This window comes from Notolepis coatsorum, assembly GCF_963971535.1.
Source record: "Notolepis coatsorum genome assembly, chromosome: 8".
Taxonomy (NCBI): Eukaryota; Metazoa; Chordata; class Actinopteri; order Aulopiformes; family Paralepididae; genus Notolepis; species Notolepis coatsorum.
Genome location: NC_140172.1, coordinates 92,443,950 through 92,470,503, shown reverse-complemented (window position 1 = coordinate 92,470,503; position 26,554 = coordinate 92,443,950). Strand labels below are relative to the sequence as shown.

Below are 26,554 nucleotides of genomic sequence, written 5' to 3'. Positions count from 1 at the left end.
ATGTTCCAGTATGTTCTGTAGCGTTCCAATCTTGAATCCAATATGTCCGCAATAATTATAAACCCGACGGGGAAAGCATTCACTAACTCTGAGCACGTAGGTCTCTCTGTCCAAAATCCTCGGTTCGTTAAAGATTGTACTATATGGTGACCTTGCATAACAGAGATTAAAAGGCCATTTATACACTATTCTGCGTGTTGTGCAGACAAGTATTTGGCTGCATCTTCAGGCGAGTTGAGGAAAACCCTTGCTCCTTTTCTATCGACAATGCGAAGTATTGCGGGGTATGTTAATATGGGTCTGTATTTCTCCAGATATAGTTGAGACATCACCGTCTTGAACTTGGCACGCAGGTCCACTACATCACGACAATAATCTTCAAAGCAGTGTATTGGTACATCCATGTATTTCAGATTGCCTTTCATCCTGCGAGTTTCACGAATGATCATTTCTTTTATTCTGACTTGGCGCAGGATAACCAATACCACTCTGGGCTTAGCGTTATTGCCAATGGAGCGGGTCCCCAATCTGTAGCACTGTTCCACCTCTGGTACATTAGGAAGGATCTCTGTTCCCAAGATTTTCTGTAATTCTGTGGCAAACTCTTCAGGGCGAGCACATCTCACTGACTCGTCCAAACCGACTATACGAATATTCAGCTTGCGTTTTTGATATTCCATCTAGAATATTTTGGCTTTCTGTTCTTCATTGATTCGCTTAAGCTCAACGTTGATAACCTCTACTTCGTTGTAGATTCGAGCGAAATTATTTTCGTGGGCTTCCATTACTGTTTCCAGAGCCTCGGTGCGTTTAATATGTGCGTCGGCGTCCGCTCTCAGCGCATCAATTTTTCCTTCAATAGATTCTTTAATAGCATCTACTTTTTCGGTTATTATCTTCTCCATTTCCTCCATTCTCTTCTCCATTGTCTTCCCCATTTCCTCCATTTTCCGGATGATATGTTCGGTGTCTGAGGAGGTGTTTGATGGGGTTGAACTTGAAGCGGCCACTGTCAAGTCTATATTTTCTGCTGTATGCCGTACGAATCCTGATTCCTGCGGCGGGACCTCTACGACTGTTTTTGGACTAGTTGTGTTTTTCTTTGGTTTCATCTCGATTCTTTTGGTCAATATAGTTAGTTGATAGTCTCAGTTGATATATGCGTCAAGTTTTAAACGCATTAATGGTTTATAAATATGTTTTTAAAACGGGAAAAAAAAATAACGGGTGAGCAGCTGTGTCACATGCGACCTACTCCATTCTAACGCTAAACCGGAATATAATCATACTTGTAGTTGTATTATCTGCGAGACATCGCCACCACGCAACAAGTCAAAATGCTCGCTATCTGCAAACAGCTCCACTGTCTGTGTGTACTCGAGTAGCCTCCAGCTACGGCCAGGATTCTCCGGCGCTGCAGCTGGACCCTATTGATCACATTCAGCATGCCCCAGCTCGAATACGCATCGAATCAATGTTATAAGACATTGATATCAGGAGCTATCTGTAGCTACTGCTAGCCGGCTAGATAACGTTAAGACAACGCCTCAGTGAACTATTTAGTTGAATGGGACATTTCGTTTTGAACAGTGAGCTAACGTGAGCTATCATGCACTACTATTGCTGGAGCATTTGTTGATATCAGGAGCTTTCAGTAGCTAACCGGCTAGATACAGTTAACAATGCCTCATGTATTAAACTAAAAGTGAATAGTTGACTGGGTAATTTTGTTTTAAACAGTAACGGTAGCTAACGTTAGCTCACAAAGGTTGCATGCACTAGAGCAGACTATTGCTGGAGCTTGTTTACACGGGGAAGGGAGGGGCAGGAGGAGGCGGAGTGGCAGTTTGCAGCTCCATGTGTCTGAGACAGAACTCAGCGAGTGAGATCTCTGCTAAGAATTGGATCATGTTTTTCGATCGGTTTTCACGATCGGCGAAAATAAAGCATTATCGGAATTCACCAATCTCATATTTATACTGAATATCGGCCGATACCGATCGCTGGCCGATCGATCGGGGCATCCCTACTAGTTAGCCCCAGTATAAAGGGCTAACGCACCAACCGTTACCCGAAGCTCGGTCGTTTTGGACTGTGGGAACCCGGTCCGTACGAGACCCCCTCTATATCCAGCGACTACCCGACGGTCTTCCATGGTAACCGTCTACATCAGCCTCTGGAGTAGGAACTCCAGAGATCGTAGTCTCCACCCTCATCTTTCTCCTCCGGACGTCATCATCCACTCCACCCCCACCACCTCCATTCAGAGCTCCAACGGCCTGGTACCATTAATTTAATGCCAGGACAACAGCCTGCTCCTGAACATTGGTAAAACCAAGGAGCTGATCGTGGATTATAGGAGAGGACAGCAGGAGACGCACACACCACTGATGATTAACGGGGCTACCGTGGACAGGGTGAGCAGCTTTAAGTACCTGGGGGTCCACATCTCAGAGGATCTGACATGGTCAACACACATAGACACAGTAGTAAAGAAGGCGAAACAGCGCCTCTACCACCTGAGACAGTTAAGGAAGTTCAGAGTATCGGGGAAGATACTCCAGTCCTTCTACTCAGGGGCTGTAGAGAGCATCTTGACCGGAAACATCACTGCCTGGTATGGAAACGGCACGGCACAGGACAAGAAGGCCCTACAGAGAGTGGTGCGCTCAGCCGAGCGTACCACGGGTATTGCACTACCTCCCCTGCAGGTTCTATAACAAGAGGTGCAAATCCAGAGCCTGCAGAATAATGAAAGACCCCCACCACCCCAATAACAGCCTGTTTCAGCTGCTGAGGTCAGGCAGACGCCTGCGAACCCCAGCTACTAGGACAGAGAGGCTTAGGCTTAGCTTCTTCCCCCAGGCCATCAGAGTCCTGAACAATGAACATTGAGTACCACAGAACACTGAACTATCCACACATAAGCACACATGAGCACACACACGACACGCACGCTGTGCACGCTCACACACTAGCAGCCACTTTAACACTTTAACATGAGCGGGCACACACTCATGCCGCACACACGCACACTTATGGCCAAAAGGAAAGGCCACTTTAAATTAGTATAACAGGAACAGTGTATTGCACTACCAAAGCTACCTAGCATGTCCTATATGCTCTGTAAATAACTATGTACAGATACCGAGATGTCACACCATGTTACCGGTTACCTGTTTATTGCACAATGTTTTTTTTTTTATTGGATTCTATTATATGTTGTACCACTGTATTGCACATCGTTGCGGGCAAGACCACCCGCATTTCATTGTATAGTATGCCGTGACAATTAAAACTCTTGACTTGACTTGACTTGATAATTCATTCAGACATTGTTATATATATAAATTGTATAATAATTAGGATACTGTTTATAAGAAGATTGTATTAACACTTTAATCGCCGAAAACGCTGGAACTCGTCTTTCCCCGCCATGCTCATTCTGCCGAAGACGCCGTAACTCGTCTTTGATATCAATATTTCAAAAATCTGTGATCGAAATCATATTTCTCCTCCGGGGACCTGAGATATACTGCTGAGCTCCACTAAACTATCTAACGGTTCAAGAGCGCCATCTGGTGGCCGATCGGCAGATCGCCCAAACAGCAAACCGGAAACAGGAAACTGGTGCTCATCCAAATTTGGTCCGACCACTCGCTATAGCTCCCGGGACTCCATCTTGACACACTGGATAATCGATCGCTCACCCTAACTCAATAAACAACATGATTTGGACATATATACTATTATACAACCTGGAAATGGATCCGGTATTTTTCCATCCCATAATAGAAAAAATTCTGTTCCACGCTCATCCCCCAGCGGCGCGAGGAAGCCACGGTGAGTTTCAGCGTTATTTTCTAACGTGTTCCATATAAACTGCTCTGATGATCATATGACCCACACTAGATGAATGATACAACGTTGCCCACGGAATTATAAACGACCCCCCGCCCATCCGGTCAACATCAGATGATACGTAGTAACTTCTAGAAGTACCTCCAGTTGAAATTTTTTATCTGGCACCGATCGCTACCAAACTGTATTTGATCATCAATATAATGCATTTGGGGCTATAAATCAAGTTCTGGAGAAAGCTGCAGAAAACGATAAAAACATACTTATACTTTAGACCATATTTTAGTATGAATATGAGAATGAAAAAGTATAACGTTGCTACACCCTGAACAATAGATATAGGACATTGAATGGGCCATAATAATGTCAATTTAGCAATACAATTTAAAAAGTTATAGCCCTGCAAAGAAGGGGAACTTCTCCATAGACAAATAGAGATGGCGAGGGATGGTAAATTATGAATTTAACCATGGCGATCAAAGTGTTAACCCCATTATATTTGTTGTTGTTTATATTTATTTACATTTGTGTTTATGTTACACATTAACACTATGGTGTCCGTTCACGAGTATATACGTGTTTCGATTCCATGTGTTGTGGTCCAGAGCCACGAGTATACTCGTGACGAGTTGTTATTGTTTGATTCCATATTTATAACGCTTATTAGGTCCCCGATCCACTTGCAGGATCTTTCCACATATTTGATTTTCGAAACATGCAGTACCGTCCAGATCCGCTTAGGGGCACCATCGCTCCACTGCAGTATCATTGGGGGTATTTAAAAAAAAAATGCTTTTACAGTCCTGTGGGCGGATCATAGAGCCTTTATTCCAAACGAAGACCCTCCATCTTTGATCAGCTTGCCGAACGTATTTTTCAGCGTGGAATAATGGGATTTATGATTAGCCAATGTACATATTGATCTACCAGAATCCGATGACTGGTGAGGAAATGCTGCCGGCGATCACATGGCCTGACGGTAGGATAATATTACCCCAAATTACAGCTGGATTGGACATTGTTTTATAACCTAACGTGATAGACTACTGACATTGGCTACCTGAACGCACACTCTATTGCTAATCAATAATACTGATCGGCGTTCCCCGCCGCCCCCATTTCATCCATAGATGCTCTGTAATAGTCCGGATGCTACGCAGTTTGTTTTATTTCATTCGTATATATACAGCAGAAATGGCGTTTGATATAACGGCGCCAACGTTTAGCCTTTTTTGCAGCCTCCTGAAGAAAAGCCTGGACGAAAAGCGCGATATACCTTATATTCACGACGCTATAAAATGACAACCAACCGATGGATTTTTATTTTCTTTAAGCCATTATGAAGGCACGGTTTATGCACTCAAGTGACAATGAGAATGGACAGATAGCAATACTATAAATGATATATATATCTCTTAGAAAGTACATCGGTTTGTTTACAATCCTCTGTCCTCTGAGGCCTAAATCGCTGCAAGACTGCGGTCGCCATAGTGTTAACACATTGGGCGCCATGCATTGTGCCCATCATTATGCCCTCTCTGCCACCGCTGTAAGCCTATGGAGATGTTTACCTTCTTTGCAGGGCTATAACTTTTTAAATATTATAGCTATATCTGCATTACTATGGCCCATTCAACATCGGGTACCTATCGTTCCGGATGTGGGAACGTTATATTTTTTCATTCATACATTGTTGTGTTAATACCGTCGAAAATATAAGTGTTTTTAAGCTTTTCTGCTGTAATTCCAAAAATGCTAGTTATAGGCCCTGAAGCATATGATAGATTATCGATTGGGGGGGGGGGGTCGTTTATAATTCCTTGATCGTCAGTAACGGCTTTATTTAGTAGAGGTTGATATATTGATCAGACTGATTGCAAACAAAGAAATGGACAATCAAGCTGAAAGTAACGTTAGTTTCCTCTTACCATTCGCTGATGAGACTGGAGCAAAAATATCCCAATTATTTGACGTCGATCTGCTAGATCCATTTCCGGTTTGTATGACGCAATAAACGCCGAAATCATATAGATTATTGCGTTTCTAAAGCGATCCAAATGCACTCAAGTGTGTATATTGATCCACGCCACAATATATCTCTGGCGGAGGAATTCCCTTGATGCACCGATCGCCACTTCCGGTTTGGCGTGAGTGTAACTCGCCCGACCGTCCACCAGGCGGCGGTATTGAGGTGTTGCAATATCAGAACAGGGTCCGGCTGCGATCCGGAGGGAGGCTGGATGAATTATGAATGCCATGGCGAAAAAATGAAATATTGATCCCAAACACGTGATACGCCGTTGTTGGCGTTCAGCGCATGGCGGGCAATAACGATTTATGCCGTTCTTGGTGCACAATGTGTTAAATGTGATTATTCAACCCTGTCCCCTCTCATTTAATAGAGTGTCCGCCATTTTGTGTACATTTAATATTGGTTAATTAATCATTTAGTATTTGTCAAGCTCATTATTTAAATACAGTCAGGGTTGTGTAGCCCCTCAGCTACAGTTAAGTTTACCACTGGTATTTACCACTTGGTTAGTTTACCACTGGTATTTACCACTTGGTTAGTTCACCACTGGTATTTACCACTTGGTTAGTTTACCACTGGTATTTACCACTTGGTTAGTTCACCACTGGTATTTACCACTTGGTTAGTTTACCACTGGTATTTACCACTTGGTTAGTTTACCACTGGTATTTACCACTTGGTTAGTTTACCACTGGTACTATTTACCACTTGGTTAGTTTACCACTGGTACTATTTACCACTTGGTTAGTTTACCACTGGTATTTACCACTTGGTTAGTTTACCACTGCTATTTACCACTTGGTTAGTTTACCACCTGTATTTACCACTTGGTTAGTTTACCACCTGTATTTACCACTTGGTTAGTGTACCACCCATATTTACCACTTGCTTAGTTTATGTAATGTGAAATATTAAGATATAAAACGATGAGCCGTTTACATTAATCATTCTGAGTCATTATTAATAATAGAAAGGTTTATTTCACCGTGGCCACAATGAAAGGACAGTTTACAGACAGAGACACATGTTAATACAGTAGCCTCTGGCCATAAAATGACCAAGAGCGCTGTTCACACGTATATTAAATACACAATTGAAATGACATCCACTAGACACCCAGATAGGTAAACAAATTCTGCCCAAAGGAGAACCAGCCTTGGCTAGGCGGTATTGTTCGTTATGTGGAATGCTAAACAATCCTTGCTAGGAGAGAAAAATATTTAAAGGGACAGTAGTGTCTGCCACATCTGAGCACATTATATAGCTGGTCAGAGTGCACCAGTCAAGCTGTCTAATGACATGATGATATATTCCACGACATTTACCACTGGTATTTACCACTTAGTTAGTTTACCACTGGTATTTACCACTTGGTTAGTTTACCACCTGTATTTACCACTTGGTTAGTTTACCACCTGTATTTACCACTTGGTTAGTTTACCACCTGTATTTACCACTTGGTTAGTTTATCACTGGTATTTACCACTTGGTTAGTTTATGTTGAATGCCCACGCTCGCTCTTAGGTCAGATCGATAACTTCATAACTCATTGGTCTGCCTATCTACACCTCAAACAGCGTCCTGTGAAGTGGTTGACACGCAGAACCAACCGAGTCTACAAAATGTTGTTGTTACCACTGACCGACAAGAGACAGCGAATGCACCGTTCCGACCCCCGTCAGTCATCGACCTTTAACGTCGAGTGATTGAAGCTGCGGAATCTTTTATTTTATTTGCACTGGGACGGACTCTCTTTAATTAGATGAGGTCCATTTCCCTTATCCGTTACACGTATTTATCACTGTATGGATTTACTTGATAATCCCATTATACAGAATCCACCTTTAGTCCTTAATGCAGGGATAAAGCCACTTATTCTATTTTGCATTAATACATAATCATATGTCTCCTATTACTCTACTTGATAAAGCCTATAGTTATAGTTATATCCCCATTATAGCTAGGGATAAAGCCACTTACACATATTATCATTAATCAAAAATGCAACAGGGTGAAGTTACAAATGCAGAACACATTTCAATGCTTACCCGGCCGTCTGAGAGTGAAGAAAAGATACAAAGGATATTTATAAAGAGGTAATTTTAATTAGAAAAAGCTAGTTACAAGAAGAGACTGAAGTGGAAAAGTGTCCATTTCAGTTAAAATATGCACAGAACAAAACATCTCATCTCTGCACGGCTTGTGCCCCGTGTCTGGCAGCATTCTTCTCATCTCTCAAAAAAGTCTGATCTGGCACGGCTTGTGCCTCTTCCTCTCTCTCCAGCTCAGTGTAAAAATCCTCCTGTGCTCTCGCCAGTTGGCCCTTATAAAGGGCCCCAGGGTCTCTTCTGCTTATTGGTCCAAATACAGCGCTGTCACCGTGATGTCATTTCACCAGCCAGTCAATGCACGGCTCGTGGGGACTGGCTCTCCTCCCATTTTACTCCACTAGGCCGTAACTCGAAAGTAATTGTAACGTTTTCGCTGGAACAGACTTCCTTTGTTCTCTGCTGTGGAAAGTCCCTTCACTCCCCATCTCACTCAGACCCCACAAAGGGTTAACCAGTTTAATGCGTCTGCCGGCCGGAGAGGAGGGAGAGAGACAGATGCATAGTTCATAAGAATACAATGCCCCTCTGACTGGAGCTCCCTCTTCATGGCCTTTACATTCCAGCCGTTCACTCCCTTACTGCATGGGGCCACTCTCGTTCTGACTCACTCTAACAGTAAGAGAAACAGGCATAACAGGCAAGGGTTATGATACCTTCTGTAGGTATCATCGCCAAGCATATCATTCTTTTTAAGCAGATAATTATGAAACATATAATTAATATAGCATTATATATATATACCTTTATACCAACAGTATATATGTTTCCATAATTATTACATGTGAAAAATAGTTTATACGGCTATAGTGGCCCCTCTCTTCTCCACTCCTTTCTGACTGGGCATTACCAGCCCAGGCCTAGATACTTGTTCAAAGCGTATATGCATATATATACGTATACACATATATATGTATATATATATATATATGAATACATATCACATCTAGACACCTACAGTAACATATGCCTAGATTTAAAACAGATATATACAATAAACCTATTAAATCATACAAGGGACAGAGAGAACAGGATGTCATTTATACAAAGTGTCACTCGTTGACTGGTGGCACTTAAAATGTGTTTACACATAACGTGTTTCTATTCCATTGTCCAGGAAGAATCTACAGACATTCCCCATAATCATATATAAGATCAGGATGTCATACCCAGTGTCACTTAGTTGGCTGTGACACTTTACACCCCCTCTGTCATCCTGGTCGGTCATTTTCCATTGTCTTAACTCTTTCAATGCCATGCCTGGTTTTCCGTTTTACCGCTTGAATGCCACCATCCGCGCCAATGTTAACGTTAATATCGCCTAATCTATGTTTTAAATTATGGCTATGTGTCTAATCTGACCATCGCATTATCAAATACTATTTTCCAGTCAGTGCTGTGAAGGCAGATTCTTTTTTTATCGCGTCGTTTCCGTTTCAGAGCAGTTAGAAAAGCCCCCGTTTTGATATAAAAAACAGCTCATTCTGGAGCATTCTATGAAAATCGTCTTTTAGTGGAATATTCCACAACGTTGATATTCGTCGGCCTTTTTATTAATCGTTTTCAAATAAACGCTAGATGATCAATATTATACGTGCACGCACGCACATTACGGCCGCGCACTGATAATCGCCCTGTTGATTTCCTCTCGGACTTTTACAATGAAACCGAAAGAAGACATTTCACAAAACAGCTTATAACTTCATCAAACTTACTCCGATTATCCTACCACTGATAACACAGAGTCCTTACCTGACATCAGATGGTATCCAACTGGTATATTCCAATTCCTGATCACCATTCGAAAAAATCGATAAGTGTATGGATCCAACGCGACACAGTAGATCTCTATGATCCGCGGGGATCTGAGGCTCCAGAATGAACTGTGGTAACCCCGGCTGGATCAGTGAACTGGAAAATGTGGAGTACCGGATTTTTTTCCCCATTCATTTTCATTGAGTCCATTCCAAAATCACTTATGTCATCTGGGAGACGACAGGGGGCGCTTTTTTCCACAGTGATCGTCGGCGCCCCTCGGCTATACTCGGGTAGGCTCGGGTGATGCAAGAATTTTTCAGATCGCAAAAAAAATTAAAATAAAAAAAATCCGAGAAATCTCGTGAGTGGCTAGCAACCACCTATAAAAAAACACGAGAAATCTCGTGAGTGGCACTGAAAGAGTTAATAGCGTCTGTACTGGGGGACGAGATGGCGATTGTGGGGTCACGTGGCTGTGACTCTCCACACCCCCTCTGCCATCTTGGTACCTTGTTACCCTGGTAGCCGGCGGGAAGACTTGCATCTGTTGTTCCCTGGCTGGACGGCTCGACAGGATAGGGGTCACGTTGTTGCTTGGTATCCGGCGGGAAGACTTGCATCTGTTGTTCCCGGCCGATGCACCCAGGTTGTTGTCGTCTTCGTCATCTTGGTCATCTTGGTCATCTTGGTCATCTTGGGGTCACCTTGGTCATCTTGGGGTCACCCCCTCTGACCTCTTGGATCTCTCCCATAGTTTGGGGCAGGTTGATTTGTCACTTCTCGGGCGACCCCCACGGGTCCCCGAGAATTGTAGCAGCAGTCCTCTATTGAAGTGTGGTTGGCCTGGTCTTGTGACCCTGTCCGTAGGCCTCGCAGGACATCACAGATACAGTCCACAGAGGACTAATTTCTTTTCTCTCTTTCAGGTCCATTCAGGGCTCTCGTCGCCCTGTAACCCGGGTCCAGGCCGATGTCTCTCTGTCCGGTCTGGGAGGTCTAGGAGGTCTGGGAGGTCTGGGAGGTCTGGGAGGTCTGGGAGGTCTAGATGAGGACCTTGAGGATGCTCTGGAGCTTGACCTATCCCGGTCTTCCTCCATTTCCGATTTCTGACCTGAGTCAGTATATTCCTTCTTGCCATTCGCTGCGTCGTCCGCTGACTCCGGGGGACCCCCCCCCCTTGTCTAAGAATGCGGCACTGGTTCAGGTTTTGTCCCTTTACCAGCGCACCTTTACCAGCGCACATTGTTCACAGGCCTTTCGGACTGTTATCGCTCTTTGTTTGGCTTTATGTATGAGAATGTTGTTAGTTCTCAGGTATACCAACATCCTCCTACTTCCGGCATGTCCAAGGTTATCATATACCTGTCTGATCATGTGAGTAGCCTCGTCCTGTTAGCAATGGCTAGTTAGCCTGCTATTCGCTCCTATTCGCAATGGCTATTTCAGCCTGCTCGCAATGGCTATTTCAGCCTGCTATTCGCAATGGCTATTTCAGCCTGCTATTCGCAATGGCTATTTCAGCCTGCTATTCGCAATGGCTATTTCAGCCTGCTATTCGCAATGGCTATTTCAGCCTGCTATTCGCAATGGCTATTTCAGCCTGCTATTCGCAATGGCTATTTCAGCCTGCTATTCACAAAGTAGAGTTTTTTCTACTTAAGTTCTGACTTTAAGTAAGCATTTAGTTACTTCAAGTTCAAGTGACTTTAGGGCTCCCTAGCCCTATTAGTCGCGAGTAAACGCCACTTCAAGTGGTTTCTTATGAACCCTCTCTTGTTCCTGATAGATTTTTTACCTCTTAGGCTGTCTGCTGCGCTTTGCAGACCTCTACGTCACTCATTGTTCCAGATCTCGAGCACTTAGGAGGAGTCTTGGTTGGAGAGGATTGCTTGCTGATAAGATCACACTTGAGTAAGGTTTTAACTCAAATCTGTAATAAATTTTACTCCAGAGGCCCCTGACCGCAGTTATTTCAGTTCATATTCTTTCGGCTTTTGATACCTATTCAATTAGCATAAAGCCCAACTCACGAATGTTCTAAGCCCCAGAACCTCCAATCCGTTTTGACAGACCTATAAACCAGTGACTTGGCCGCCCAAGCACCACAGCGTCCTGTATGCTGAAGCTTCCGAGTCCCCACAAATCTGATAGGCCCGTCGGATATAGAGACCCTGATGCTCGCTCTGTCCCCCCGCGTCAAGGTGCTAAGCTTGATGAGAGTTTGCAGAGTCTCAATTTTTATCCATAGGCGCTGGTGAGTGTACATCTCACGCAGCTGATATGGTTGGTACAGGTGCTAACCTACCAGATGGTAGCTGTCAGGAAATCCCCTTTGCATGAAATAGATTACAAATTCTTTCGTCCTCTCTACTCTGGTTTAGAGAAAAGACGGACATCTTTACAGTATTTGTGTTGAGAAAGCATTTTGACTTGGTCATACAGCATGCATTCCGTCCGTAACTGGTCTCGGGACCATGCTGCGCATTTGGCTGCAAGACGGTTACCACCTGGTACACCGATGAATAGCTTTTCAAGCAGTAAGCCTGATCTTCGCCTAGGCGTTCCACGTATGACTGATTCTGCTGCAACAGTGAGAGACAAGCTCCCGTCTCGCACCTGTGGGATTAGTTTCTCCACCATATTTTCCCCTGGATCTTGACCGGGGATTCTTACTTCCATTTCCATCATTTGGGCCATTGAAGCCCCTTCGGGGACCTCCAGTCCTTTGAGGTGTCTCAAAATGCGAGCGGCCTCCGGGTCATCATAGAGAGGTGACCCATGGAAAATCTGAGCACACTTACGGATATAAGCAGCCTGGGTCTCCCCTCGAAGCATTTCTGGGGCCAGTTTTTTGAGCACTTGGGTTTTGCTTAACAATTCTTGTGCTTTGTTGCTTTCTCCATATTGGGTGCTGTCACGCAGACTCCTGCCTGTATGTGAACTCTTTCCTCTCGGTCGGTAAATGTCTCCGGGAGATTGGGCTAGTATGGAGTGAGGGCTCACTTCCGGTCGGTGTTCCTCTGTGCTGTGTCTCAGGGCTCGGATTGGGCTTATGGACGGGGCCTCGTTCAACCAGTTTCTTTCTCTCCTGGCTATTTCAGCCATGGCCCTGTCTAGCTTGTACACCTGTTCACGTAGTATGTCATAGCCTGCATGTAAGTGTGCATGCTTGTATGGTTCTGTTACCCCAGGGTGAGACAACACTTTTTCTGCCACGGGTGACCGGGCTAAGGCCTGAGCCGTTCCCCATCTCACGGGATATGCTGGCATAATATCCCCTGTTTCCTTTCCTTCCAAGTCTCCTTCACTCTCTTCGGAGACGTCCTCCAATCCTGAGCTCCAGGTCAAGCCCGAGGGTGACTGAAAGGTGGTGCCTTTCAGAGTAGGCCCCTTGCCTATAGGTCTCAGTTTGACCGGTTTCGCTCTCTTGTTTCGAGGTCTAGGAGGTTCGCCCCTCGGGTACCGAACTCTCTCCCTAGATCTTGATCGAGATGAAGACTTGGAGGATGCTCTGGAGCTTGACCTATCCCGGTCTCCCTCCATTCCTAAGTCCTGATTTAGATCAGTATACTCCTGTTCGCTACTTGCTGGGTCGTCCCCTGAGTCCGGGGGACGGCCTAGAAGTCTATGGATACTCCTGGCCTGAGATCGCGCAGGTTCCGCCTTTTCAGGTTCGAACGGTACTGTCGGTCTCCTGGGTGTGGATGATCTCCCTCTCTCCGCTGCTCGGGAGGAGTTCTGGGAGTTGGACCTTTCTTTCCTGGGTACGGGTCCCGATCCCTTAGGGTTCGGAGGGGGAGTGAGAGGTACCAATGCAGGCTCATCGTCCTCGTCTTCCTCACCCTCCCCGGCTCTATCCACGGCCAGGGTTATTGACTCATGGTCCCTAGGTTCCATCATGAGACGGATCTCCGTGTGCCCTGCACTCCTTAGGCTTGAGATCGCGCTGATTACGGCTTTCCCCAACCATATGCCTCTTTGGCCATATCCTCGAGACCTGCCCCACATCAGGTTTATGGCTAGTCGGTAGGGCATGTCCTTAGTACCGTGGCCAGCATAGATTTCCCTTTTCTGCAGTAGTTCCTTTATACGGGACACCAGTCTGTCCCAGTTTATGTGTGAGGACTCTATCTCCTTGTATTGGTCTTGACTTAGTGTCACATGGACAATTTTCTCCGCGTGAAACACCTCATAATCACACTCTGTGATTACTGCCTTGCCTGGTTTCAGGGGCTTTTTGGTCCTTTTTTCCATTACCTGTTTCCTCAGGTTTCGGTAGTAAGAGCCTCCTGCCGTTACCATGCTTGTTTCCCATCTACCATAGTTCGTCAATGACGGTCCAGTGAAGGTGAGGATTGACCATGGTGTATCAGAGTTATCGGTCCAGACTGGGTGGTTAGTGACTGTTATGTTTGGTGATTGTCTGTGAGACCTTGTAGATGTCACTCTCACCCCTGAGTGTTCACCACGGGGAGATATATAGGTTGCTCTCGCTTGCCTCACTTCCTCGTGACCACGTGGTCCTGGGCTTATGCACTGCAGGGAGTGATCTCGCTCCTGCAGCTCCTTCAGCTCCTCCTCAAACTCCTCCTTCTCCAGACGAGACTGCAGCAGCTCCTGTTTGGTGCTTCGCAGTTCGTCTCTGGTGGTGTGGAACTGCTCCATCCAGTGGGCACTCTCGTCCCTGCAGTCCTCTAGCTGCTGCTGCAGGGAGCGCACCGAGGTGTTCACATGCTGCCGCTCTGCCTCGATACCTGCCTGAGACTGGGACACCTGCTCCATGCTGCTCCTCAGCCTCTCCATGTCGGTGCTGTACTGCTCCCTGAGGGTCTCGGATCTCCCGGTCGTGCGTGGCCACCTCGTCCTTCAGCGCCCCCTTCAGGGCCGTGAGCTCCCGCTCCCGCTGCCTCAGCGTCTCCTGGAGCTGGAGGTTGTCATCCAGTTAGCATTCAGTTCACTCCTGGCTTGTCAGCCCATGTTCCAGTGAACACGCCGTTTTAGCTAGCGTCACGTAGCCTCGGGCTAGGTAGCCATCCAGGGAACATTCAGTGAACGGTCGTCTTGGCTGCGTGTCACGTAGTCTCCCCTCCTCACAAACAGTATCTTTGGGCTAGGGGAGCCATCGCCTTTCTGTGAACGGTCGTTTTGACTTCGCTTCACATCCAGTCTCCCCTCCTTACAAACAGTGTCTTTGGGCTAGGGAGCCCTCGCCTTTCTGTGAACGGCCGTTTTGGCTTCGCTTCACATCCAGTCTCCCCTCCTTACAAACAGTGTCTTTGGGCTAGGGAGCCCTCGCCTTTCTGTGAACGGCCGTTTTGGCTTCGCTTCACATCCAGTCTCCCCTCCTTACAAACAGTGTCTTTGGGCTAGGGAGCCCTCGCCTTTCTGTGAACGGCCGTTTTGGCTTCGCTTCACATCCAGTCTCCCCTCCTTACAAACAGTGTCTTTGGGCTAGGGAGCCCTCGCCTTTCTGTGAACGGCCGTTTTGGCTTCGCTTCACATCCAGTCTCCCCTCCTTACAAACAGTGTCTTTGGGCTAGGGAGCCCTCGCCTTTCTGTGAACGTCCGTTTTGGCTTCGCTTCACATCCAGTCTCCCCTCCTTACAAACAGTGTCTTTGGGCTAGGGAGCCCTCGCCTTTCTGTGAACGGCCGTTTTGACTCGCTTCACATACATTCTCTCCTCCTTACAAACAGTGTCTTTGGGCTAGGGAGCCCTCGCCTTGGGTAGGGCCAGTTCGCTTCCTGTGGGCAAAGCACGAAATTATGCTGCACTTGTAACTCCCCCCAGAGCTCTATAAACATTATGTTACCCTTTAGTTGTGAGTAAACGTTGCTTTAATCACCAAGATAGAGCTTTCTATTCATTTGTGATATCCCCGAGTAGAGCCTTCCACTCGAGTCGCCAGTAGAGCTTTCTACTTTAATTTTAGCCAAATCTGTGATTTAATTTTACTCCAGAGGCTTTTAACAGTAGTCCTGTCTTCTTCGGCCGTTTAGCACCTATTTTGGTTAGTATAAATGCACATCGCCAGGGACGCCATGTTGAATGCCCACGCTCGCTCTTAGGTCAGATCGATAACTTCATAACTCATTGGTCTGCCTATCTACACCTCAAACAGCGTCCTGTGAAGTGGTTGACACGCAGAACCAACCGAGTCTACAAAATGTTGTTGTTACCACTGACCGACAAGAGACAGCGAATGCACCGTTCCGACCCCCGTCAGTCATCGACCTTTAACGTCGAGTGATTGAAGTTGCGGAATCTTTTATTTTATTTGCACTGGGACGGACTCTCTTTAATTAGATGAGGTCCATTTCCCTTATCCGTTACACGTATTTATCACTGTATGGATTTACTTGATAATCCCATTATACAGAATCCACCTTTAGTCCTTAATGCAGGGATAAAGCCACTTATTCTATTTTGCATTAATACATAATCATATGTCTCCTATTACTCTACTTGATAAAGCCTATAGTTATAGTTATATCCCCATTATAGCTAGGGATAAAGCCACTTACACATATTATCATTAATCAAAAATGCAACAGGGTGAAGTTACAAATGCAGAACACATTTCAATGCTTACCCGGCCGTCTGAGAGTGAAGAAAAGATACAAAGGATATTTATAAAGAGGTAATTTTAATTAGAAAAAGCTAGTTACAAGAAGAGACTGAAGTGGAAAAGTGTCCATTTCAGTTAAAATATGCACAGAACAAAACATCTCATCTCTGCACGGCTTGTGCCCCGTGTCTGGCAGCATTCTTCTCATCTCTCAAAAAAGTCTGATCTGGCACGGCTTGTGCCTCTTCCTCTCTCTCCAGCTCAGTGTAAAAATCCTCCTGTGCTCTCGCCAGTTGGCCCTTATAAAGGGCCCCAGGGTCTCTTCTGCTTATTGGTCCAAATACAGCGCTGTCACCGTGATGTCATTTCACCAGCCAGTCAATGCACGGCTCGTGGGGACTGGCTCTCCTCCCATTTTACTCCACTAGGCCGTAACTCGAAAGTAATTGTAACATTTTCGCTGGAACAGACTTCCTTTGTTCTCTGCTGTGGAAAGTCCCTTCACTCCCCATCTCACTCAGACCCCACAAAGGGTTAACCAGTTTAATGCGTCTGCCGGCCGGAGAGGAGGGAGAGAGACAGATGCATAGTTCATAAGAATACAATGCCCCTCTGACTGGAGCTCCCTCTTCATGGCCTTTACATTCCAGCCGTTCACTCCCTTACTGCATGGGGCCACTCTCGTTCTGACTCACTCTAACAGTAAGAGAAACAGGCATAACAGGCAAGGGTTATGATACCTTCTGTAGGTATCATCGCCAAGCATATCATTCTTTTTAAGCAGATAATTATGAAACATATAATTAATATAGCATTATATATATATACCTTTATACCAACAGTATATATGTTTCCATAATTATTACATGTGAAAAATAGTTTATACGGCTATAGTGGCCCCTCTCTTCTCCACTCCTTTCTGACTGGGCATTACCAGCCCAGGCCTAGATACTTGTTCAAAGCGTATATGCATATATATACGTATACACATATATATGTATATATATATATATATGAATACATATCACATCTAGACACCTACAGTAACATATGCCTAGATTTAAAACAGATATATACAATAAACCTATTAAATCATACAAGGGACAGAGAGAACAGGATGTCATTTATACAAAGTGTCACTCGTTGACTGGTGGCACTTAAAATGTGTTTACACATAACGTGTTTCTATTCCATTGTCCAGGAAGAATCTACAGACATTCCCCATAATCATATATAAGATCAGGATGTCATACCCAGTGTCACTTAGTTGGCTGTGACACTTTACAGTTTACCACCTGTATTTACCACTTGGTTAGTTTACCACCTGTATTTACCACTTGGTTAGTTTACCACTGGTATTTACCACTTGGTTAGTTTACCACTGGTATTTACCACTTAGTTAGTTTACCACTGGTATTTACCACTTGGTTAGTTTACCACTGGTATTTAACACTTGCTTAGTTTACCACCTGTATTTACCACTTGGTTAGTTTACCACTGGTATTTACTACTTGGTTAGTTTACCACTGGTATTTAACACTTGGTTAGTTTACCACTGGTATTTAACACTTGGTTAGTTTACCACTTGGTTAGTTTACCACTGGTATTTACCACTTGGTTAGTTTACCACTGGTATTTAACACTTGGTTAGTTTACCACTGGTATTTACCACTTGGTTAGTTTACCACTGGGTTAGTTTACCACTGGTATTTAACACTTGGTTAGTTTACCACTGGTATTTACAAATAGGCAGAGAAATTACAACGTTTTTTGTGTATACCAGTATATTCCAGTAAAGGGCGATTATCACAGAATCTTCTGAAATGTTCTGGAACTTTCATAAAACGAGCGTTTTTCAAAATGGTATAAAACGAAAATTAACTGATTAAAAAAAAAAAAGAAAAAATCCGTTTCGACAATGTTGACTGCAAACAAGTCATTGATAAGCGATGGCCATATTATACACATAGCCATAATTTAAGATATAGTTTATGCGTTCGCAAATATGAGAGCTCTATCATTGAAGTGGGTGGTGGCACGCAACGGGGTTCCGGGGCACCGGACCCGTGGCACGGAAAGTGTTAAGAGGATTTCAACTTAGGGCGGCTACGTGGCGTAGTGGGCAAGGCGCTCGCCATGAAATCTGGAGACGCTGGGCTTGCCTGTTCGAGCCCAGCGCCCCACATTTGCTTTCAGTTTAGCTGGTCGTCCGTACTAATACACATTGGCCGTATTAGGGGGTGGGAAACTGATGGGTGGGGATCGGGCGTTGTGGACAGCGACTCCTACAGGTCGGTTGGTGCGCCTGCGCAGTAGAATCAGGAAGTGTCGGGGGCAGCGTGAGCCTCCCACGCGTTACTTCTCGCCACTGAGAGATCGAGCTGCGCAGGTGAAAAGATGCGACTGCTGTTACCTCAAGTACCGGAGGGGACTTGTGCTATGTATGACTTACCGGTAGTCCACATTGCAGCCGGCTTGTGGGAGGCAAGAAACAGCGTTCGTGACAGGGGAGGGTTGAATTGGATGTTACGAAATTGGGATGGGAGAAAATATAGAAAATGGGAAAAAAAGTGGATAAAAAAAAAGAGGATTTCAACTTAACCCTTTCACTACCAAATGGTTAACCCTTTCACTGTGACAATACAGAAAGTTAACCCTTTTCACTGCCACACGACAAAGGACCCTTTGTCGTGTGGCAGTGAAAAGGGTTAACTTTCTGTATTGTCGCAATGAAGGGGTTAGCCTTGCTGGTATGCAAGCCATTAGCGTTAGCCACGCTTCTAGGCCTCTTTGCTTTTGGAAAGAATCAAAACAACAACTTTTTTTTTTACACTTTGGGTGTCGGAGGTCGCTGTGGGCGTATGGCCGTGTGTGCCAGCGCTGTAATGAATGGGGGTCAGGGCCCGTGAGCGGATCGGCGCGGGCGAGAAATCCGCTCTTCGCTCTAGACGGCTTGTTCCGCTCCGCTAATCGCTCATCTTGACCCCGCCCCCAAGTCGCTCTCCGCTCGCTCACCGCTCACCTTGAATCGAGCGCTTCCCGGTCCCCGCTCCACATCGCTCAGCAGATTTATTTTTATTTTTTTGGAGCATGATGTAAATGTTCTTGATTTGACCAAACTACAACAGTCTACACCCCCTGGGCCCCTTAACAATTGTTTGTATTGAGCCGTATTGTAATTGTACCCATTCTGCAATGTTAAATAACGTTGTTTATAGCTCTACTAAGCGATGATAGCTAGCCTAGCCACAATGCTATGGTCGCTGCCATTAACGTTAGCATGTAAGCTAACGACAACAACAATGGCGTCATATATTTTTTCTAACATGATGTGAGTGACGGTTCACCCTTCTCATTGGTTGAAAATGGCCTTCATGTTTGTACATCGCCATCTGTTGCTTTGGCATTGTACTACATGTATATTACATCAGTGTTAAACCACTGTGAGCGGCCCGGAGTGGATTGGAGCGGAGGAGAACTCTCGCTCCGGACGTCGCGCCGACCCATTTTAAAACCCACTCCGTCGCTCACTTCAAAACCGCCCGCTCCGCGCCGCTCACGCGCTCACCGGAGTTTCTTCCGGTCAAGATGCAAAAAACGGATACAAATAAGTTTATTATTACATCCTGTGTGCACGCGAGGGAACATTTATGAGCATGCGTGCGTGTGCACGTGATGTCAATAAAGCGCGTGCAACCAGTGTTGAAATGAGCAACGTATCGCTGTCAACAATCAATCCGAAATCAATGCTAGATTATCGGTATTATGTTTCATCATGCATGCATGAAATCCGTGCTTTGATCGCTACCAACGGAACACGCCACACACACACGGCCCGATCGCATGACGGAATTTTTGGATCAACAGAATATTTATATATATAGTCCTTACATATAGTTCTTACCTTGACCAGGATCTGTCCCGAAAAGAATATTCCAATTATCTGATCGCCATTCCAGTACTGATCCGGGGGGGCCCGACCCTCGTCGATGCATGCATTATAAGTGCTTGGCTTGCCCGGCTAGTTAGACTCCCCACACACCAAGCCACATCGTTTCAAATGGAATGCAATAGCGGCCGCAAGGCGGCAGGCGGCAGTATTGGACTTTTGCAATCTCAGACCCATCCCCAGTGATAACACACAGCTGCCTGCATGTTTATGAATGGAAATATCTAATAAAAGAAATAATGATCCAGAAACGTGTTAATCAGTGAATGGCACTCAACGGTTGGGCATCAGAAATGTGTTTATAAAAAATTGCATTAGACTAAGAGGTTGGCAGTCGACTACGGCTCCTTTTGATCGATTAGTCGACTATTCGACTAATCAGGGTCAGCCTTAGTTACAATGTTTATGAAAAAGGGTTTATTAGATCAGATTATCATGAAATTTACTCATTCAGAGTCGAGTGTTCATGAAATCAAAGGAGGCTATGAGTTTGAAAGTTCTGTGGTTTTAGACTCATCGAGGGTAGGTTGATTGATCACTTGAACTTCAAAGCAACACAAAAAAGAAAGTGTTTACAGCTAATCATAATTTAATCACAGTTATGGAAACATAATCACAGGGTTTGCACAAGGTCCTTGAAGTGCTTAAAGTGCTTGATTTTTGTCCAAAAAAAGTCGATGCCAGGAATTCCTTGAAACAGCCAGTTTTTTTAACAAGGTGCTTAAAGTCCTTGAAATTCAAATCAACCATTCGCATTGAAAGTTTTGTTCATCCATGATAAAATAGTTCTGAATCAAGAAATATATTTTTTTTTGTATCTAACATGTAACTAATTATCGGAAATTGGTTTTAAGCGATAAATATTGGATCAGATTTTCTTTTCAATAAAAAACAGCATTTAAAAGTTAATTGTATCCTTTTAAAATAAAATAAAATAGTGCTTAGAAAAGTACTTGAAATGACATTTTGCAATATCTATGGGAACCCTGTAATCATTATTTATTATATATTTTTTTTTCCGCAGGGAGTATCTGGCCAATAACCTGAGTGTGACGATCTACCCGGTGAACGAGCCCTGGCTCTACTCCACTCTGTGGTGCAGTGGGGTGCCTTTCGTCTCGTCCGACGCCCCCCAAGTTCTCCGCAAGGTGCCTTACCCCATCTGGCTCATGGTAATCAGCACCGCCCCTCTTTCTTTCACCCGGCATAGTGCACAACAGACAAGGGCACGGTGATAGAGGCTGCGCAACAGGAGAGAGTGACAAGGGCACAGCGAAGAGCAAGGGGAGTTTTTGTTTAGTTTAGTTTACTCAGTTTATTTGATCAGGGACAGTGCATATCAATCAACAGTTATACATTTATAAATTAATACAAATAAAAAATTGTAAATATGCCAACATTAGCAGGGTTGCTAGTTTTCAGTTGTAGTCCCTGTGCTAGATGTTTAAGCCAGAAAGAAACAGAAAAATAGAAGGACATTAAAGCTAATATAAAACCATTTAAAACATATTCTGTACATTCACTCACTAGGCATTCATGCATCTATAAAAAAAAAAAAGTGTACAGGGACAAATCAAAGCTCCATACATGGACAAGCACTGTATAGACAGCAATACATACACATACATAATCAGGACAGTCAGGCTAGTGGGCAAGCATACGGGGGAGGTGCGTACGTGCATACGGAGTGGGGGAGGTGTGGGAGGGAGCCCAGCAGCACGCGTGAACACAGCGCGGAGCTTGATATACAGGTGCAGCTTGATAAATTAGAATATCGTGGAAAAGTTATTTTATTTCAGTAATTCAATTAAAAAAGCGAAACTCTTGTAGATTATAGATTCATTACACACAAAGTGAAATATTTAAAGCCTTTATTTGTTTTAATTTAGATGATTATGTCTTACAGCTCATGAAAGCCCAAACTTCTGTATCACCAATAACATTTTTAAAATAGATGTATTTTTCTTTTGTATATAGAAATGTCGGCCTTCTGAAATGTTCATGTATGTTCACTCAGTTCTTGGTTGGTGCTGCTTTTGCACAAATTACTGTATCAATACAGCTAAATATATAGACTTTTCCACGATATTCAAATTTATTGAGCTGCACCTGTATACGACAAGACACTGATGTCAGACAAAAGTCACAGTTTGAGACGAGGGCAGAGTTGAGCCAGAATTTCTCATGGTTCATAGTCTGGGTTCCTTGTGTTGCATTCAGAATACGTTGTTGTGGTTGTTGTGGTTGTTGTTGTTGCTTTTGTTGTTGTTGTTGTTGTTGTTGCTGTTGTTTCTGTGGTGACAGTGACATCTAGTGGTGTTTGCTGGTACTCCACCTCTCTCTCTTTTTCGTTCGTTGCAGAGCCGGAACGCATATGGTTTTATCTGGATCGCTTCGGATCTGGTCTCCCTCGCCATAGTCATAGGAATATTCTCTTTTCAAAAGTAAGTATTCTCTAGTAAATAAATAGTTTTATTACTTCAGTTTTCCCATTTTAATTTGTTTTATTTTCAAACCGGCACTGTAGCATTAAGATGTATTTATGGAGTTATGGAGGCTTTGGCAACACACCTTTCACTACCCCTGGCGCGAGTGCCATCATAAATGCATGCACACATGCAAGCAGACACACACACACACACAGACAGAAAAACATTATTTCAAGTCAAAATAAAATGTAAGGCTTGTCTGCACTTGTAGCATCGCTGTGTGTCTTAATTCTAGTGGTATAATTCAATACTACATTTTAAACTAAATGCATGCTGTATAAACATAAGTCTATGAGGCTCTTTTCACAGCAGCCATTTGACTTGGTCACAGTGGGTAACCATATATATAAAAATAATGAATCTTATAAAGGTAACACCTTTGTTTACCAATCTATAACGAGTCAAAAGACTGCTGTGAAAAGAACCCGTCTGTATGAGTGTCATCTGAGGTGTACTGAGCTTGCTTGGCCTAATGCAATCTCCTGCTCCTTTCCATCTCATCGCCTCGTCTCTCTCTCCCCACCTAACCACCTTTTGTCCCACTCCATTCTCTCACTCTCTTCCTGTTTTCTCTCTCTCTTCCTGTTCTCTCCCTCTCTCTTATTTCATCCTTAACGTCCTCTGCTCTGTCTGATCTGCTTGCCACTGCCCTGCGCTGCCCCCCTGTCATCTGTCAGCTATCACGTGATCAGGTAACCGCCGTGCCTCCTCCTCGGCACTCTGTGTTGCTGCCTCCTTCACTCTGTCCTCCTTGTGCTTGTGGTTGTTTTTGTCTCGACCCGGTGCCAGTGTGTAATATCGCAGATTTTGGGGCGAAGACTTTGCATCTCCAATTTTGGTGATTTCCATGTTTTTTACTTGAGTTGAAAGTTGACATGGTTCTTTGTGTCGGTCATGTAAAACCCAACATAGAACCTCAGTAATACATGGATGTCGATCTGAACATCAAGTTCTTTTTCACCACTTCCTGACGTTTGACCCTTTGAGGAGACAAGGTTTTTGCCCAACAGCAGTGATATAATTTCATACAACATGCGTAATATTTGTTCTATAAGTATCCGGAATCCATGTAGCTTAAAGGTATAGCTGTCTAGCTTGTTTGTATGTGTGTTTTGATGGTCTGTCTCTGTGTGGCAGGTGGAGGATGAGTGAAATGCAAAACTACAATCCAGAGCAGATCATGCTGAGCGCTGTGACCCGGAGACCCAGCCGCGATGTCAACGTTATGAAGGAAAAGCTGATATTCTCAGGTACTACATAAAGCAGGGTCCTTGAAGTGCTTAAAGTGCTTGATTTTTTTGCACAAAAAAAATAAAGTCAAGGCCTGGGATTCCTTGAAAACAGCCCATTTTTATCAAGGTGCTTAAAAAGTCCTTGAAATTCAAATCAACCATTCGCATTGAAAGTTTTGTTCATCCATGATAAAAAAAAATCTGAAACAAGAAATTTAATTGTTTTATTTAAAGTATAACTAATTGTCGGAAATTGGTTTTAGCCATAAATATTGGATCAGATTTTTTTTAATATAAAAAAAACAGCATTTAAAAGTGAATTGTATCCTTTTAAATGCCCTTTTAAAATTGAAAATAGTGCTTAGGAAAGTACTGAAATGAAAGTCATTTAGCAATGTCTGGGAACCCTGATAAAGAAAGTCAAAAGAATAATATATATTTTTTAAATGATAATCATTTTGAGAGATGTTAGTTAATAATATTTGTTTCTGTTGTCTTTCCAGAATTAAACAATGGGATCAGTGGCAGTACTGAGGAGCTGACTCTCTGCCCAGAAAACGGTTTTGCCACCTACTCTCATCTTAGCTTCGGCCGCTAGACACGTCCTACCACTACGTCTGGTGAACCACGGAGTGTTCTCTTCCTGTCGGACGTTTGAACCCGGATGCTATTGTCATGTCGGAACTTAACCCTTTCACTACCACACTACCAAAGGGTTAACCCTTTCACAACCACACTACAGAAGGTTAACCCTTTCACTACCACACTAAAGACGGTTAACCGTCTGTAGTGTGGTAGTGAAAGGTTAACCTTCTGTAGTGTGGTAGTGAAAGGGTTAAAAGATAATTCCTGATTTCTTCATTTGATACTCGGATGGCTCTTTGGCCTCAATCTAGTCTGTAGACCGTAGATGGCGTGAAACTGGGATGCGGTTTGATTTTCTGGTTTTGCCTCGACCAATGCTACAGTAAGCGAATGGGAATTTAATTTCCTATTCGTAAATAGTTTTTACAAGATTATGTATTAGTTAATTAGTTAATTGATGCTTGCGTGGTGATTACAAACCGTGCATTCCAGTTTTCTTTTTTTAGACTACTCTCAGATAAACCATAAAAAAACTGATGAAAAAAAGTGGATTTGTCCTTTATCCTACCGACTTGAGTTGTAGTTTGATTTCAAGCAATAAAGGAAGGAAGGAGTTTTTCTTTTTACTTTTTTTCTCTTTTTATAACACAGGAAAGGCATTCTGTACTGTACATTAATGTAAATATAAGTTGTTTTACATTTATTTTTGATCTTCCCTCTGAGAGGATTTTCATGGTTATGAATTGTATGCTGTTTCATGACTTTTATTTATTCTTATTATGACCGCTATGTCCTCTCCTATGTGTGAATGACTGTGAATCTTGACACTTGAGTGAAAGCTTCCTATTCTCCTGCATTAGGATTGAATGGGGATCAGCACATTGATGGGGCATTTGATAGTCATGATATTGTGGTCCATGTTCCAATTTTGTGTTGCCTCTATTCTGTAATGCCATGATTCATTGATTTTAGTGGATGGATGTTAGCTACTTACACATTCACATGGCTGCCTTTTTATGAAATCAGTGGATTTTTTGGAATAAGCATTAGGAGAATAAGATTTGTCTTGTAATATTAGTCTTTTTAATTAGGAGGTATAGGTTAAAACTTGAGTATTGAGGACCAGCCAAGTTTGAAATAAAACCAACATATCCCTTTAAAAAATGTGTCTACTTCTTTTTCCCTTTCTGTACAAAATGTTCTTTCAGAATTGAAAGCAAAATTGAAAACCTGGAGAGGTGGGGGGATGAGAGCAAAATTTGTTAATAATAATAAGTCTTTATTTGTCATGCAGATTTTAACACACGCGATGGGCGACCCACAGGTACACATGCACTGAGTTGCTGAATGAAATGTTCTCTGCACTTCCCATTCCGTCGTCCTTAGCGATCTGTTGTGCATGTTTTTCCATTGGGTTTATCCTATCGGGGGGGAGCATGGGGAGAACATGCAAACTCCACACAGAAAGGCCTGGGAGATACCCCACCTGGGTAACTGGCAACACGGCAACCTGGTCCCCAAGCGGGAATCGAACCCAGGACCTCCTAGCCCTAGCTGTGAGGCGACTGTGTTAACCACTACACCACCATGCCGCCCTGACTAGCACATTTGCTGATTTCTTTTTCTTTTTGAATTGGTCAACCTATATAGCTGGTTACCTGAATAGCTGGCCAGATACCAGATATACTCAAGTCATACCCATTACCCATGTGTGAAGCGGACTGCAGTCTTTAAAAGGTCGTAATGTAACTAAATCAGTTTTGTTCCAGCCTGGGCTGAATGAGTCAAAGGCCATTAGCTAAGGTGCCTATTTGGTGACATGAACACATTAGGTAGTATACCCACCTGAATACATTATATACTGTAGTACACCCACCTGAACACATTATATACTGTAGTACACCCACCTGAACACATTATATACTGTAGTACACCCACCTGAACATAATATACTGTAGTACACCCACCTGAAC

At 43.9% G+C, this 26,554-nt stretch overlaps 1 protein-coding gene across 2 annotated transcripts in view; it reads left to right on the top strand.

Annotated features, from left to right (window-relative positions):
* gdpd5a (glycerophosphodiester phosphodiesterase domain containing 5a) overlaps nt 1-25,730 on the top strand; it is a 117,906-nt gene extending 92,176 nt beyond the window's left edge. For both annotated transcript variants that reach the window (XM_084320141.1, XM_084320140.1), the window contains exons 13-16: nt 21,300-21,447; nt 22,637-22,719; nt 23,902-24,014; nt 24,500-25,730. In XM_084320141.1, coding sequence (XP_084176267.1) covers nt 21,300-21,447; nt 22,637-22,719; nt 23,902-24,014; nt 24,500-24,594 — 439 coding nt within the window. In that variant the 3' untranslated portion in view covers nt 24,595-25,730. The remainder of the gene's footprint in view (nt 1-21,299; nt 21,448-22,636; nt 22,720-23,901; nt 24,015-24,499) is intronic.
* Nucleotides 25,731-26,554: the final 824 nt, after the last annotated feature.